Source organism: Curcuma longa, chromosome 12 (genome assembly GCF_044706935.1).
Source record: "Curcuma longa cultivar G26 ecotype Majalengka, Jawa Barat chromosome 12, ITB_CL_G26_1.1, whole genome shotgun sequence".
NCBI classification, from domain to species: Eukaryota; Viridiplantae; Streptophyta; class Magnoliopsida; order Zingiberales; family Zingiberaceae; genus Curcuma; species Curcuma longa.
In genome coordinates this window covers 485,630-501,579 of record NC_133872.1, presented here as the reverse complement: position 1 = coordinate 501,579, position 15,950 = coordinate 485,630, and the positions used below count along the sequence as shown (strand labels likewise).

At 34.4% G+C, this 15,950-nt stretch overlaps 2 protein-coding genes across 2 annotated transcripts; both read left to right on the top strand.

The window, feature by feature from the left end:
• The first annotated feature begins 2,564 nt into the window (after nucleotides 1–2,564).
• On the top strand, nucleotides 2,565–11,462 carry LOC141843110 (putative glutamate carboxypeptidase VP8). Its single transcript, XM_074731139.1, has 10 exons — nucleotides 2,565–3,568; nucleotides 4,714–4,956; nucleotides 5,782–5,934; nucleotides 6,814–6,882; nucleotides 7,274–7,364; nucleotides 8,938–9,021; nucleotides 9,123–9,211; nucleotides 9,854–9,967; nucleotides 10,215–10,349; nucleotides 11,054–11,462. Exons 1-10 carry the CDS (start codon nucleotides 2,633–2,635, stop codon nucleotides 11,234–11,236), a joined length of 2,097 nt encoding a protein of 698 aa, XP_074587240.1. The 5' UTR covers nucleotides 2,565–2,632; the 3' UTR covers nucleotides 11,237–11,462.
• Nucleotides 11,463–12,713: 1,251 nt separating this feature from the next.
• Nucleotides 12,714–15,507, top strand: LOC141843494 (uncharacterized). Its single transcript, XM_074731549.1, has 5 exons — nucleotides 12,714–12,820; nucleotides 12,912–13,114; nucleotides 13,186–13,315; nucleotides 14,705–14,772; nucleotides 14,892–15,507. Exons 2-5 carry the CDS (start codon nucleotides 12,994–12,996, stop codon nucleotides 14,942–14,944), a joined length of 372 nt encoding a protein of 123 aa, XP_074587650.1. The 5' UTR covers nucleotides 12,714–12,820; nucleotides 12,912–12,993; the 3' UTR covers nucleotides 14,945–15,507.
• Nucleotides 15,508–15,950: the final 443 nt, after the last annotated feature.

The following is a 15,950-nucleotide window of genomic DNA, read 5'->3' as shown; positions in this document are numbered from 1 at the left end:
TGTAGGAAATGGTGTGTATTGGTTGGAGTTGAAAAAAATTTGGTGTTGCAATGACACCAAATTGGTGTTGAAAATACACCAAAATGGGTTTTGTGGTTGAAGATGGTCTTAGGCTCGACTAACTTTCTTGACTACTGAGATTTTTTTTTAAAAAATTAAGTTGACATCTCATATTTAATTTATATTAATTAATTTTAAAAGTAATCAGTCTCGTCTTATTAAAATTTATGTCGATCATCAAGATAAATCAAGAAGCACATGTCGAGATCCTAATAAAAAATTATTAAAATTTTTATTTTTAAAAATATATATAAATTTATGTATAAAATTTAATTTTTTAGATATAAAATTATTAATTAAAATTTTATATTTAAATTTGAATAATAAATCTTTTCGATCGATAAAATTGTTAAATTATTTAATATTTTAAAATTTTTATTGATTTTTTTGTCGAAGCTATATTAATCATATTATTTAATATCTAAAGTGTTGTTTTTTAATTTTGAGTTTATTATTTCTTTTAAAATTTTTAATTCTAAAAATAAATCTAAAATACAACGCATCATATTTAAAAAAAAATAAAATTCAAATATTTTTTTAAAAAATATCATCAAATAATTTTAACTTTTTAATATTATATAAAAAAATCAAAATTAATTTCTATATAAAAAGAAAACTTTATATAATAATAAAAATTATTTTGATGCTTGACAAAATTATTATTTTACTTTGCACGAATAAACGAGGACCTTATTTTCTGTTCTAATTAAGGAAAAGGAAAAATAGCAAGGAAAATAAGAATGTCTTTGGAATATTAGGAGAGAGAGAGAGGAAAGTAACGACCGGGCTTCGCCGATCACTGTGCTGCAACTATTTCCTGACACTTTGTCCTTGGAATTTTGACCGGTGGCTTCCAAGGTTGTCTTCTGCTGACAACGAACATACTAATTATCCCATCCAGAAAAAACGAAGGGAATGTTTATCTTTAAAACGTGCAATAAAGTAGAGAGTTAATGGATGCTCGATTTATAAAAGTTTCCTGTAAGATTGCATTTCGTGAGACCCATTCGATTGTTTCATCTTGTCCATTTTGCTCGTTTAGGATTCACTCAATTATTCTAGTTCTTTATGCCGGCCTAACCTACTAAATCTATCTGATCGCCATATTATTGGATAATGTAAGTAGATTTCTGAATTTTTTATTTTATGTATTTAAGTTTTATAATGTCAAAAATACATATCATATATCTTGTTTAAAATTGATTGATGAATATATGTATATCTTTAAATTTGAATTCGAACAGATAAATTTTTAAGCTTGTAAAGTTGATAAAATTTATCATAAATTTATTATAAAACTTAAGATTGATACTCACCAACCAGCATCATTAGTGAATTTTTAGGATAAAAATATTAAGCTTTTGAATTATTTAAATTCAGTTGTCAATTTTATCCGAAACTAATTAATGGATTTGAAAATTTTCAAATCACACAAATCAAAATTAATGTATTGTTAAAAATTTATTTAATATATTTATATTTTAATTTTAAATTTGATAATATAAATAAATAATAATAAATTTTTGAACAAGGAAGGAGTAAGAATATAATGAAAATATGATTTTGACATTAGGAAGGTTAGGTACTTACAATAAGAAATCTTAAAAGCTACCTGCGAAATTGAGTAAAATGATTGTTGTTTGTTCTTTTCGTTTATCTGGTGTTAAACGGATCAATTTATGGTGGAGCAGATCAACTTACTAAAAATTTATTATACGATAGAGTGGAACAGATCGATTTATCAATTTAACATATTGAAAAATCTTTAATCCAACTCAATCTAAGATGGGTTGCGGGTTAGATAGGTCAACCCACCCGTCTGTTAAAAAATAAAAAAATATTAAAAATTTTAATTTAGATTACAATTTAAATTGATCAAGTTAAAATTTTTAAATTTGAATTATAATTTAGACGGATCAAACCCACTAATTTATTGAGTATTCTATTTTAATTTTAAAATCTAAAATAAATAAATAAACTTTTTCAATTCGCGAGTCAATCTAGGCCCACCATGAGTCAATTCAACTGAATATATTTTAAAATGGATTGATAAAATGTTAATCTACTTTTTAAATTATTTAGTGGAGTAGACTAATACTATAGATACAATCTAAATTGACAGTTATATTTGATGTTTATATTTTGTATTTCACATGTTAAACTTTGGGGCATTTGTAAATTATCAACAAAAAACAAAAAAAAAACACACACACACAGAGCCTGCAGCGCACTTAAGTCGGGTCCTCTTTTATCCCTATCGACTGGATCCTATTCCTATCAGGTGTCCCCTTACGTCCTCGCCCTCTTCCAGTCCTATCTGCCAACACCATACACCTCCCGGTAACAGTAACGCCACTATCACCTCCCTTTCACTCTCCTGCATTTTATTATCATCATTCTGATCACCATCGCAATATTAAAGTTACCGAAAGCGACCCACATCCGCCTCCTCCGGACCACCTCCTCCTCCTCTGCTTCTTCTTCTTCTTCTTCTTCTTCGGTTCTTCCCCACTTCCTCTACATCCTTCGTCTCTTCAACCGCTTCCTTCTGGAAGCTTCTCCTCCGGCTCCGATGCCGTCCAAACCCTTGCACTTCCGCGGCACCTCTCTCTTCATCTTGTTCTTCTTCCTCCTCCTCCTCCTTTTCTTGTACTCCTTCGGCCACCGCTCTTCCTACTCCGATCGACAGTATGGGCTTTCCGCCACCGATGCTCAGCGCCTCTTCCTCGCCCTCTCCGCTGGAGCCAATGCCACCATCGCCTTTCACCTACAGGCCCTCACTCGCCACCCTCACCTCGCTGGAACCCCTTCCGCTGCCGTCCCCGCCTCCTACGTCCTTTCCCAGTTCCGATCCTCCGGTCTCCGCGTCTTCGCCGTCGACTATTCCCCTCTCCTCTCCTACCCCGCCTCGGCCTCCCTCTCTCTCCTCCGCTCCGATGGTGCCCTCCTGAGGTCCCTCCCCCTCGTCGAGGCCGCCGACCCTTCGGCCGCCGCCGTCGCGCCGTACCATGCCTACTCCCCCTCCGGCGCTGTTGTTGCCCCCGCCGTATACGTTAACTTCGGTCGCGAGGAGGACTACAGCGTGCTCCATAGGATGGGCGTTGAAGTCAAGGGGTGCGTCGCGATCGCGAGGCGTGGCGGGGAGTACCGGGGTGCGGTCGTGGCCAGGGCCGCGGCGAAGGGAGCGAAGGCGCTGTTGTTATTTAAGACGGCCGACCTAGGTGGGGTTGAGAGGGGGACCGTGTTGCTCGGTGGGGTCGGAGATCCGCTGACCCCGGGGTGGGCTGCCCCCTCCGATGAAGGAGGCGAGAGGCTCGACGCCGAGGAGGCGGAGGTGAAGCGGAGGTTTCCTAAGATTCCGTCAATGCCCGTGGCGGAAGAGGTGGCGTTGAAGATTCTAAGTACGCTTGGTGGACCCACGATGCCGCCTGAATGGAGAGATGATTTGCGTTTGGCGGCGGAGTGCGGCGTCGGACCAGGTCCCATGTTGGTCAACTTCACCTATCAGGTAATCTCACCCGTCCATGGTTTCAATCCAGACACCTTTTGAACGGCCGTAGTTTATGGGGTCTTTTCATATGCATACCTTACCCATCGACGTTTCACTTGGAGTATGTTGTTTACCTACCTGAATTACCGACCTGCGGCTGTCCTTTTTTACTACTCAGCAATTTTAGCTTTCTGCTGATGCAAGTGGTCCAATGCCTTGGAGGAATTAATGGCTTATAAGTCTAAAAGGCACCGTTTGTAGTAATTCTGTCTTGTATCGGCTCCACATGGTTTAACAATACTAGTAGCTGTATGAGTCACTAGGACGTATGCTTGTCATTTTCATAGTTAGACAGATTGTTATGGTGTTACTAGCACACCAATTCATTTTTTGGTCGCATCTCATTCAATCCCAGTAGTTGTGGTCCCAAACCCCAAGTGAGGATGCCCAAGTGAAGCAATGATAAGATCAACACCTGTGTTTTCTTCTTTCTCATTTATGAGGTGCTACTTTTTTTGAATAGGACAACATTTCTTTTCTCCGTAGAATATATCTACTGTACCTGCGTGAGGAAATTATGTGCACGATGCAAATGATCGAAAACACTGATTTTATGATGAGCTGACTGCTTATTATTTGGGCGGGTTGGTAGGGGTAAAATTTATGGCATGTAGTCTTTGAAAGGGTGCCTATGCACACATAATGTAACGTTGCATGATGCAAGACACATGAATTCACTAACACTTAAAAGGTGCAACTCACTATAATATCCTTGTCAGACTAAATGCATGCAGATGCTCATATGTATGAATTCACTGACACTTTGCCATCAATATTCAATAATATAACTGGACATGGTTTTATGGTGTGCAGTTCTTGATAACACTTATTTATGGGGTCTTCTTCACAAATTATGGCAAAGAAGCTTTAGCATGTTTCAAAACCTATTTGTTTATTATATTTGTATGATCTATTCAATTGTACTCTCTCTCTCTCTCTTCAGAAAAATAACCTTTATTTTATGGACATCCTGTCTTATTTGTTGAAATACAACTCACTGTTAGCTACTTGAATTTGATACTGGTCCCTTTGACTTTATTTGTATTTACTGTTTAAATTGGAAACTTTTTATATATTTTTTTTATCTATTGATCTTCATTAAGGAAGATAGAAAGTTGGCAAAGATTCAAAATATTTTTGGCATCATATGGGGAAGAGAGGAACCTGATCGTTATGTCATCCTTGGCAACCACAGAGATGCATGGACATTTGGTGCTGTGGATCCTAATAGTGGAACAGCTACCCTCCTTGATGTTGCACGCCGTTATGGAAGTTTGTTGCGCTCTGGCTGGAGACCTCGTAGGACAATAATCTTATCTAGCTGGGATGCAGAGGAATTTGGAATGGTAAGTTATTTACTCGTTATATTTTAGGTTATGTGTATTGGGTGTCAATTTGTTTTGTCTTGCTCATATAAAAATTCAGGTTCAATTTGATTGTTGCCAGAGGAAAGAGAGCAAGAGTAATTCCTACATAGTAGCGAACACAATCAGAATTGTAAAGGACTGTCATTGTACCTTGAGATTCTTAGACCAAATTATGTGTCAAGTTCAAATGGATATTTTTTTGTCAAACTACTGCATGACTATTGTGTGTTTGATCACTGTCATCGCTCTCATCTTATAGGGTATATTTCTCGAACTTCAATTTGAGTGCCACTTATCTATCAACAATCTTATCTCCAATTACATGATAGGTTGGTCATATAGAGCTTTGAATGAGAAAATAGTTTGTAGGTTCATGCTTTTCATAGTAGTGGCAAGCACAATGAGATTGTAAAAGACCAATATTCCTTGAGAGTCTTGCTTATACTAAATTATGTGTCAAATTAAAATAGAAATATGTTTTTACAAACTACTACGGAGTTATTTTGTGTTTGATCATTGACATTGCTCTCATCTTATAGAACATCTTTTGAACTTCAATCTCATTGACCTTTTGTAATCTCATTTGGAAATAACCATGCTAGACACTTAGGTATCCATACATGTGCCATATATAAATACCTGACTTCCGGTAACACACTTCAGCAATATCTGTCCATTCATGCAATCCTTGAGAAACTCTTGTTTGGTTGACGTCCTAGGCTGAATGTCTCATTTGTTGATAGGATTGACTTAAAATAAGTGGCATACTTGTTTTTCTTCTAAATCAGAGGCTAATCATCACAGATTGGATCTACTGAATGGGTAGAGCAGAACCTTGGATTGTTGACATCAAAAGCTGTGGTGTACTTAAATGTTGATTGTGCAGTTCAAGGTGATGGTTTTTTTGCTGGTGCAACTCCCCAGTTGGATAATCTTCTAGTTCAAGTAATGAAGCAGGTGACTATAAGCGGTACATGAAGTTATTTTGAAGTTCTCTTTGCTCATCTTTTTAATCTATTTATACAAAAAAATATGACAAATATGTTAGGTTAATATTTTTTAGCTCATGATAACTTATAACTTCTTTTCACCAATCTTGTAATTTCTTTGTTTGGTTGGTGTTATGGATGAAACATTAAGAACTTGATTATCAAAATCAGACAATTGTCAATTCAATTTAGGACACACACAAAGGTCCGTTTGATATGAACCACATTACCAGAGATTCAGGAGCACTGTAATGAAACCTGAACAAATTAATTTTAAATCCCATCAACCATAACTGAAACATGCACAGTATTTTAGGGTTAGATGCTTGTAGTATCTCTCTCTAAGCATATTCAATCGCCACTGTAATTTTCCTATTCCATTATTGAGCAATCTCTAATCTTTATTGCAAAGTATTTAATGAATCTAGTTTTCAAATCATTTCATAAGATTGTTACTATGTTACCTGCACTGATTTGTAAAATCGATCTAACAATATATATTTAACTTTTGACTGTACTTGTAGTATGAAAATGTACTTCATTAATCATATTATGGTTTCAAATAAGTTATTTGGGTTTTATATTTTGAGCTGTGACATTGTTTCATTATGGTAGAAATATTTACATGAACCTTATGATTCACAATTGGCAATTCACAAAAATGGTAACCTTGATTTGACAACCTCAACAACCTTGTCTAAAAAAAGGATGATCCTTTTAACAATTAAGCAATGGAACCAAACTAATTGGTAAGATTGTACGAGGGCTATAAATTTGGATCTGCAATGATGTTACCTGTGAGATTTGACATATTTAGCTTCCCATTAATGCCACCTTTATGTTTCAGATTCAGGATCCAGATATCAAAGGCACTACAGTTTATGATAATTGGGTAGCAAATCATGGTGGTGTTAGTGTAAGTCTAAATGTAAATCCATATTTTTTCCATTAATATTTTAAGATCTAGAGAAATCTTATCATTTGAATAGCAAGTACATGTTCAGAAATGGAAAAAATTGATGTAGCTAAAGTTTTGTTTTTTTTTGTCTGTAATACAGTTCTCCAAATGTTTAGAAATTATGTTTTAGTCTAATAGTTTGTTTTTCTTTTCATTTTTATCATAATATCATGTTTTACGCATGCATTGAAATTATTGAGCATTTATGTTTTCAGATGCTATATCCTGCAACTCAAGATTAATAACTCATTTTTATTCTCAATAATTTGGTCTCTTGCTTGTATCCTATAGTTTGATTTTAGTTTCCCTGTGTAATCCTTACGTCATAGATCATGACTGATTAATGCAGAAAATTGAAAGGTTGGGTAGAGCTGATTCAGACTTTTCTGCTTTTTTGCACATTGCTGGTGTTCCTTCAATAGATATGTTTTATGGAGATGGTATGCCTCTTTTTTCAATTATAATATTAAATAATAATCTATGAAGGTTAAAGATTGTTTTTTTTGCTGTTGGTGTCCAACGGCTGTTATGTTTTCTACTCAAGTGAAAATTATGACATTAGAAAAAAGCTCGCTTAAGCATTTATGGTTGTTAATGCACTTAGGATCTTTGCAAATCTATATTTTTGCATGTGTCTACAAGCTACAAAGATTTGCAATTTCATATTGTGTATGTTTAATTGCTCAAATCTTATGGAAAATTTTACTTCAGAAATTTTGGTGGCACATATACATCTTTTTGCTAAAACAATGTGAACAAAGATCCCCAAAATGTTGTTATATGTGGTATATAGTTCCACAGAAAACAAGTTGAGATGGTATGGAGATGTTATTATATTTCACCATGACCTCGTAAAAGAGTGATTGACAACTGCTGTGCATGGAGGTACTCCACTTATCAGCTAAAATTGGTGCTAGGGACTAATATGCTCATATTTCATTATGGAAATGAAGCTTAGTTACCTTGATAACGAATCCCTGAGTTTAACTGCCCAAAGTTACTGATTCATGAATCATTCTATGATAACAAGCGAGTTCAATTGATTTGAGGTTTCATTTTAAATGGGGTTGTAATAAAAATGCTAGGTCAACCTGGTATATTGTTTCCAATAACTGTCATTAGACTCATTTTATGTTTTTTATTTTTGATTGTAAACCAACTTGTGTAGGAGCATGAACTTGATTAAATCAACTTTTTAGTTCTCTTTTTTCCTTATAGAACTTTTGCAGCATGAACTTGATTAAATCAACTTTTTAGTTCTCTTTTTTCCTTACCTTCCTTTTTTTGCAACTATATTTAAGCTAATGCTGTTGCATAAGGTAGATGCAAATAGTTTATTCAGTTTTTAACAACTTGAGTGTGCTAGGCTTTATCTAATGCTACACATTTTTTGGAGGGCAGATTTTCCAAAAGGGGTGCACCTAAGTTTCAAGTGTTTTTGAACCACACACCATACTTTGTTTTACCCCCAAATTATTCACCTCCTCTATTTTATGCACTGAAAATACTTTTGACTTCACAAAGTTATTATTGTTATTATTATTTTGATTATTTTGTTAAAATATCCTAGGAGATTTATGAGAGTGATATCTACAAGATAAATCTATCTTTGAGCTAAAAAGTTTATAAAAAAGTTGTCTAGGTGTTTTGTCAATATAGATTAAAGAACATTTTTACTTGAGAATGGTTCTATTCAACTTGAAAAAGTCTGCAATATACTAATTGACTCCTAGGAAGTCTATAGTATGACTTTTTGGCCAAAATAACTTACTTTGGCTCGTGTATTTTTATAAAACATAAAATGAAATCGTATTTCTTCTTCTTGATTCTCCCACTTATTACAATTTGTTAATTATGTCATTGTTCTTTCCAAGTTTTGATGAGTTCCAAGTAGTTGCTTTTGTTTGTTCTTTTGAATCTTTCTATTTACTTGGGCCATTGTTTCTGGAAAGATGGCATAGGCTCATAGTCTCATTTTGTGATCTGATGGGTAACTATGATTTCTACTTCCAGTCTTCCGTGGCTACCATACTGCTCTAGATAACTTCAAATGGATGGCAGAACATGGTGATCCATCATTCCATCGTCACATAGCCAGTAAGTGTTACACGTTTCCATATGTCTGTCACAAAGTATCTCAGTGCATGCCTGTACTATGTTTTTTTTCATTCAGCTGTTGTTTTGTGTATTTTCCTCAGTTGCTGAAATATGGGGGCTCTTAGGTCTTCGTCTTGCAGATGATCCAATTTTACCTTTTAATTATCTTTCTTATGCTACCCAGTTACGTGTAAGTGTTTATTTGCCTAAGCCCTTCAATTCATTTTTGTCTTGCATGCCCCAATTGGTAATTTATGTTCATATTGAATTGAAATTATTCAGGTTATCACTGATATATGAACTTTTGCATTATTTCATACTTGGCCTGGTAAAATTGCTTGTTTATATTGGTGGAAGAATAGGTATGCAAATTACTGAGCCATAACTATATTTGTCTGATCACTAAAGGAACTAGGAATCATCTTCGTTCTTTGGTCTTCATGGGTTCTATAATTACAGCACTGACCTTTCTGCTACTATTTAGGATTCTTTTTATAAGTTGATGTATATTTATCTTGCTATATTCATGGGCCTGGTTTAAAACGAACCTGAACTTTTTTATAGTTGTGTTTAGTTTGCCAAAACTATTTTCTTAACCTTTCTTTCTGTTTATCATCTAGTAGAAATTCCTTTACCTTTCATCCATTTGCCAGGCCATAAAAATTTATCCCAGTACTCAATTGTATTAATTAGTAAATATTATTGGATAATTTGAATTATCGTGGCTAAGCTGATCTTAAAGTACTTTTGCTTTGATAGACACAAATTACAGTGGCATTTTGAGATGTGGATAGACAAGACTTGGACTTTTGCTTTCCTCTTGCATTTGTAGGAGCATGCAACTGCATTGGATGCCTTGCTGGATGAAGGGATATCTTTACAACCTTTAAATACATCCATTGATGGGCTCACTGCAGCTATAAGAGAAGCTCTAGAAGAAGTACAGGTCAGGTTCCAAAGTTACCAAAGAAAAAATATATTGTATTACTAATAATTACTTATCATTGTTGTGGTTGTTATCACTTTTTTTTGTTTGGTTCTGTACATCCTCTAGCAACAAATATGTGATATATAACAGTCTCTATACTGGGGCATGTGGAGTGTGTTTTATCAATTATTTTCAACTGCTGTAAAGAGGATAGCTGATTTGAAATATGTTTTTATCATATAAATTGTTCTTCATGCATTGGCAGAAATTGCAAGAGGTAAACGACACCTTGCATTTTACTTCTTTAAGGCGGCGCGCTTTTAATGATCGCCTAATGCTTGCTGAAAGAGGCTTTCTGGAAGCAGAGGGCCTTAAAGGAAGGCCATGGTTTAAGCATCTGGTAAGTTTATTATAAATCTTAAATCTTCTAGTTTGTTTATATAGAAAATATATATCCCCAATTAGCTCTATTTTTTTTATTTCGGGAATATATTTGAAGATTCTTAGGCTATTCCTACTAAACAAAGCAAAATACCAACCATTGTACACATTTTTTTTTTTTTGTCAAATTAATTACAAATAAGGATTAGCACAAATGGGCATCTTAAGTTTTGTTTACCATATTTTAGAAGTATCTTATAGTGTCATTGTTTTCTTTACCAGGATGTGACATATATGGATATGGTTGCCATTTTTTCATATGGTCTTAGTCTTTTATTAGTAAATTTTAAACCTCTTACATGGGTTGGCACATACATCTAATAGATACATATTTAAATCAAGGTTCCAAATGAAACCTGGGAAGCTTATTCTAGACTTACAATATTAGTGTTTCAAATTGGGCATTCCACAATGAAAATTTTCACCCTAATATTTGTCTCAATTTTTCTTTCCTTGTGCAGCAGCTTACCATATGAATTCGACTGCAGAGCTAGTTAAAATTTTTTAGTGGGTCTTAATTTTTTTAGTCTATTCTTTCATGTACTGAACTAGTATACCTTTCTTTTTCTAAATTTGGAGTTTGAATTTGTTGACTTCTGAAGTTTAACAAATAAACACACGTTGGTCACATACTACCTGCTAAATTGCTGATTGCTTGGGCAGTTGTACTCACCTCCCGAGGATTTCGAAAGCAAGCTGTCTTTCTTTCCAGGGATAGCTGATGCCATCTCTCAAAATGCACAAAGTACGGGGAAGGAAGCACGTTCCAGCGTTCAACATGAGATTTGGAGAGTTGCTAGAGGTATTCAAAGGGCTGCTGCTGCTCTCCGAGGAGAGCCAATTTGAGATCAAAGAGAATGGAAATTGTAATAATTGTCCATATGACTCCAAAAAAAAGTTATCTTTTCGGTGATAGCAGTGACTCTAGTCTTGACATAGAACTCTGTTTTGTTGAGTTTGCTTTCGCCAAGCTTTCATAAATTTTATTTTCATGGCGATTGTTTTCTTTAACAGCATGACGACAGCATTCTTGTTACTTTTGAATGTTTGGGTTATGTCCGTAACGTTAATGTGCGACCGCCATATATTTCCGTAATGTTATTTCATAACTGCAGCGTGTTTACAGCGATGAATCAATTCAAACAGCCATTTTTATGCAATAATGATCTATACAAACTGGAGCAGAAAAGTTTTGAAGACCTCTTTTATAGATACTTTTATGAAGTGAATTTATATACCAAGTTTCCATGATTTCCGTACCACATTTTAAAATTGTCATGTATTGTTGATTTTTAAATTTTTTGTATTTATCATCAAATGTGAACTACCATAGAAAGGCGCAGTCCATGCAGAATTTTATGGTGTATGCTCGTAGACTTTTCATTCTTCAAAGTCGTGTTGTACTCTCAGCTATTAGATACACTATTTAATTCTCTCGTTGTCTCTATATGCAAAGGTGAAATTAACCTCTTCAAATAAAACGACTACCAAATAATCTGTAATGTACTAGAAAGCTTTAAGATGGTCAATTGTCAAATGCAATACACGTATACTTTATTTTCTAAAATCAAATTTTTATTTAGATCGTCCGGTAGTTTCTTATTTAGATTACTTCATGATTAGTGTCACTTTTAACTTTAATTTACTTGTTCGATTCAATCCATACCGGCCTTAATAGAAATGTTAGAAGTCTAGTTTGTGACATGACAATTAAAACAATTACTTTTATTATCATAAAAGAAGATATTTATTTTACAAAAGAACGTACCTTATTCTAATGTTATGATAATCATTATAGTCATAACTGTTATAATATATATAATAGTTATGATTATAATTATTATAATATAATAATTTTTTATATCAATTTAATCAAAAATATTATTATATAAAATATTCTTTATTAATTTGACTAAATTTTTTTAAACAATCAAAATCATCCTGACTTAGACGTAGAAAAAAATATTTTAACATAGCTATTACGCTACAATTTATAATCGTCATTGACAAAATATAACTATTATGCTACAATTTTTAATAGTCATCCGTGTTATTATGTTGTAATAGTTAAGATATAAAATTACTCTTATTTGATTAAAAATATAATAAATAAAATATTATTATATTAAAATATAAAAAATCGGTTAAAGATATTTACATTTAATTTAAATTACTTTTAAATTGTTGTAACTTTATAGGTGTTACTGGCGTTTTTTTTCCAAATTTTCTATAAAAAAAAAAACCTTTTGCCGCCGATTCTCCTTTTAAGTCCGAGTCGATAGAACAGTAGGCACTTGTCAGTCTCAGAACCGAAGGCCTGGAAGCCCAGGCGGAGAGCGCCATCTCCGCCTTCTGCCTATCCCTCGCCGCCTTCTGCCACCATGTCGACACAGTCTCCAAATCCCTCTCCGACTCCATCGATTCCCCTCGGTAAAGTTACGAAGAAGATGAATTTCACCTCCTCTTACTCCCTATGGATTCATTTGGTGAAACCCTAATCTGATCATTCCGTCTCCTCCAGATTCGGCTGCATCTGCCTTCTTGCAGTCCGTCGAGGGGGTCGGATCTCTTCGTCCAGCGCTGACCTCGACCTCCTCGAGTCCATGGCCTTCGGCACTGTCTCGTTCGAGGAGCTCCTCGGCCACTGCAACGAGGTATTCAAGAACAACCAGAGATGCATCACGGACCTTGACAAGCGGATGCAGAGCTCAGGCTACGTGACTGGTGAGCCACTGACGCGAATTCCTAGAGTCATCGTTTGCTTTTCTGCTATTCTGATTTGTGTTGTTGCGCAGAGGTGGAGTTGGAAGATGAGGAGATTTTGGACGATTCGAAGTTTACGAACTCGGTGAGTGGGTTTCAGAGACCTTTCTTTGAGATTGGCTCAGTTTCTGTTGTTCAGTTGAGCAAGAAGAGGCCAGAAGAGTATATCTTGTATCCTTTCTCCACTGTTTCTTGCGAATTTTGTATGTTCGTTCTTTGCTTGATCTGTTGATGATGATTTTCAGGGGTTGCCTTTTGTTTTACATTTCAGTTTATTCAGATCGACATGCAATTAAGGAATAGAAAACCGATGCAAATTGGTTGAATCACAAATAGAAGGTTAGGGTATTCCTGCTGTAAGTTTGCAAGTTCTTGCTCTCACATTTAACTCGGTAGATTCTTTTTTCAGTTATTAATCTGCTGAATTGGTTTATATGCATTATGGACACGTCCACTTTGTCTTCATTTGTAGATTTTTGTGCTAAGTTTAGCAGGTAGAGAAAAACAAAGGAGTTACTAGTATCCGTGCTTTGCACGAGACTTGTTTGGATAGGGAGAAAATGAGAAGGGAATAGGGAATATATATGTTTTCTCAACGTGGTTAGGAAGAGAGAGCATGGGGATGTAGGGTTCTCTTATATAGACAATAAATACAGAATATGATTCCAACAGAAGAAAATTCATTTACCTGCAACATACAGATGTTCCTCCTGTAAATAAGATAAATTTATAGAAAGGAAAAGTGATTTGACAAAAAAACTGGAAAAATAATATCATAGACATAATTTATACACTATATGTATAAAATATTTTATATAAGTTTAATAAATATATTATTAATAATAAATTAGTTAGTTGAACTATACAACAACAACCAAGCCTTTGAACTATCAATTCAAAAAATAATATCACACATAACTTATACTTTTATAGATATAAAATATTTTAATTAATGATCAATTATTTAAATGTTCTAATTTGGAAATGCATGGATAGTATATTTTGATAAGCTATAAATTATTAAGATTTTGTAAAAAATTTATATAAGTAAACCTATTATATACAGATGTATATTGACTAAATAGTTTCATTAATGTAAATTATTCTTATCAATCATGAATTATTACTATTCCATTTATAATTAATCCTATTTTTAGATGAGGAGAGTTTTTGAACTTTTGTTTACTAAGTGAAAATGTGATGGATAAACAAATAGGCTACAAACCTAGTTTAAGTGTAATAGTACTGATTGTCAGCATTATACTGATATGTTTGGTTTTTTTTTATAACATCTGGGTTTGCTTTCCAACCAAACTTATTGCCGATTTGCAATTTAACCAATTGAACCAGCTGGTCTGTTCCAGTTTTCAAAACATTGGATCAACCATATTAAGAAATTACTCTAATATTTCGTTGGCTTGGTTAGACATGTTGTCTAACATTCAGGAGATACAATGAGGTTTATTTTGCAGAATTTTCTATCAAGTTGTTCATCTGCTTTTGTAATTGGACTCATCCTTCTCCTGTTTGACGTTTGGTGTCTGTCTGCAGTTCCTGTAATGGCAAAATATCTGAGACAACTTTGCCTGGATATCCAAAATTTGTCCTGTATGCTTCAGGTGCTGGAGTTGTTTACTGTAAATTGTTCTATTGGGTTAAAATAATTGAATTTCTTACTTGTATTAACACTTCCTTCCTCTTTCGTGGGAAACAGATTCATACAACAATGAAATTTCAGTTGCCAGAAATGCTGCCAAAGCAATAGCGTATGCATCTAGAGGACTACGATGACCTGCCTGCCTACAAGAAAAATCTGGTAGTGTGGGAGGTATTTGCTCTGTTTCTAATATTACTTATGCAATGAGGTCATAGGAATCTTTAGGATAAACGTTTCCAGTGTTGTACGGAATCATTTGTTTCATTGTGACAGTTTGACTGGCAATTTAACACTATTAGTAACCTTCTGCATAATAAAGAGTGCAAAACATTGTAAAAAAAGGAGGATTCTGAGGATAAACTGAACCTATCTTGTATCCCTTTGATTTCTTGACTGACTTTTTGCTCTTAACACTACTTCAGGAGTTGCAGGAGGCTGCGGTCAAGATCAACTCTTTCCTCTAGACAAAAGCTAAATGATGCCTTTAAGATGAGCTTGAAAAAATGGGGCTTGGTCAGTATTCAATTATTTGTCCCTTATTTGAGTATAAAGGTTTAGGAAATTGCCCTCTTCTTTCCTTTACATCATGGAGCTCCGAGTGCATATGTTAGTCTAGTAGATTTTCTCGACGGGATGAGCTATGGTTGACTTATTAAAATAATTCTAAATTGAAGGTACTAAATCATTTGAATTTTTATTGCAGGGTGAAAAACAAGATCTTACCTGTTGCTTCTTCTGAGGATGACTCAATTAGTTGCAGAGACTATTGACAACTCTATATTCTATAGAGTCCATCCCCGTTAGTTGATAGATTTCTCAAGGTGAAGTTTTTACTAAAATATTCTTAATCAATGAGGTTGCTTTTAATATCATTACTGATGTAATCAATCTGGCAGTTCTTGTATGATGTGGTTGGCTATTTAATACGCATTTCCATGAGAAAGACTTGTATTTGGAAACATCTTTTAGGTAGTAAATCTTTTGCCAATCGTACAAGAATTCTATTTCTTTCATCGTCCTTAATGCTCACAGACATCAAAGTGTAACAACTAGTTTTTATGCCTTGTTAACCATTGACTTTAAGTTACTATTCACACTAGTATGTACAGTAATGTGCTTTGTAAGCCACTCGGGATGGTT

What these genes read in the sequence shown, in the direction of transcription:
- LOC141843494 (XM_074731549.1), top strand. Translation starts at nt 12,994, where the DNA reads ATGGCCTTCGGCACTGTCTCGTTCGAGGAGCTCCTCGGCCACTGCAAC. An exon ending in GAGCTCAGGCTACGTGACTG is followed by an intron (nt 13,115 to 13,185) that starts GTGAGCCACTGA and finishes GTTGTTGCGCAG; the next exon opens with AGGTGGAGTTGGAAGATGAG. An exon ending in AGCAAGAAGAGGCCAGAAGA is followed by an intron (nt 13,316 to 14,704) that starts GTATATCTTGTA and finishes GTCTGTCTGCAG; the next exon opens with TTCCTGTAATGGCAAAATAT.
- LOC141843110 (XM_074731139.1), top strand. Translation starts at nt 2,633, where the DNA reads ATGCCGTCCAAACCCTTGCACTTCCGCGGCACCTCTCTCTTCATCTTG. An exon ending in ATTCCATCGTCACATAGCCA is followed by an intron (nt 9,022 to 9,122) that starts GTAAGTGTTACA and finishes TATTTTCCTCAG; the next exon opens with TTGCTGAAATATGGGGGCTC. An exon ending in GGCCATGGTTTAAGCATCTG is followed by an intron (nt 10,350 to 11,053) that starts GTAAGTTTATTA and finishes TTGCTTGGGCAG; the next exon opens with TTGTACTCACCTCCCGAGGA.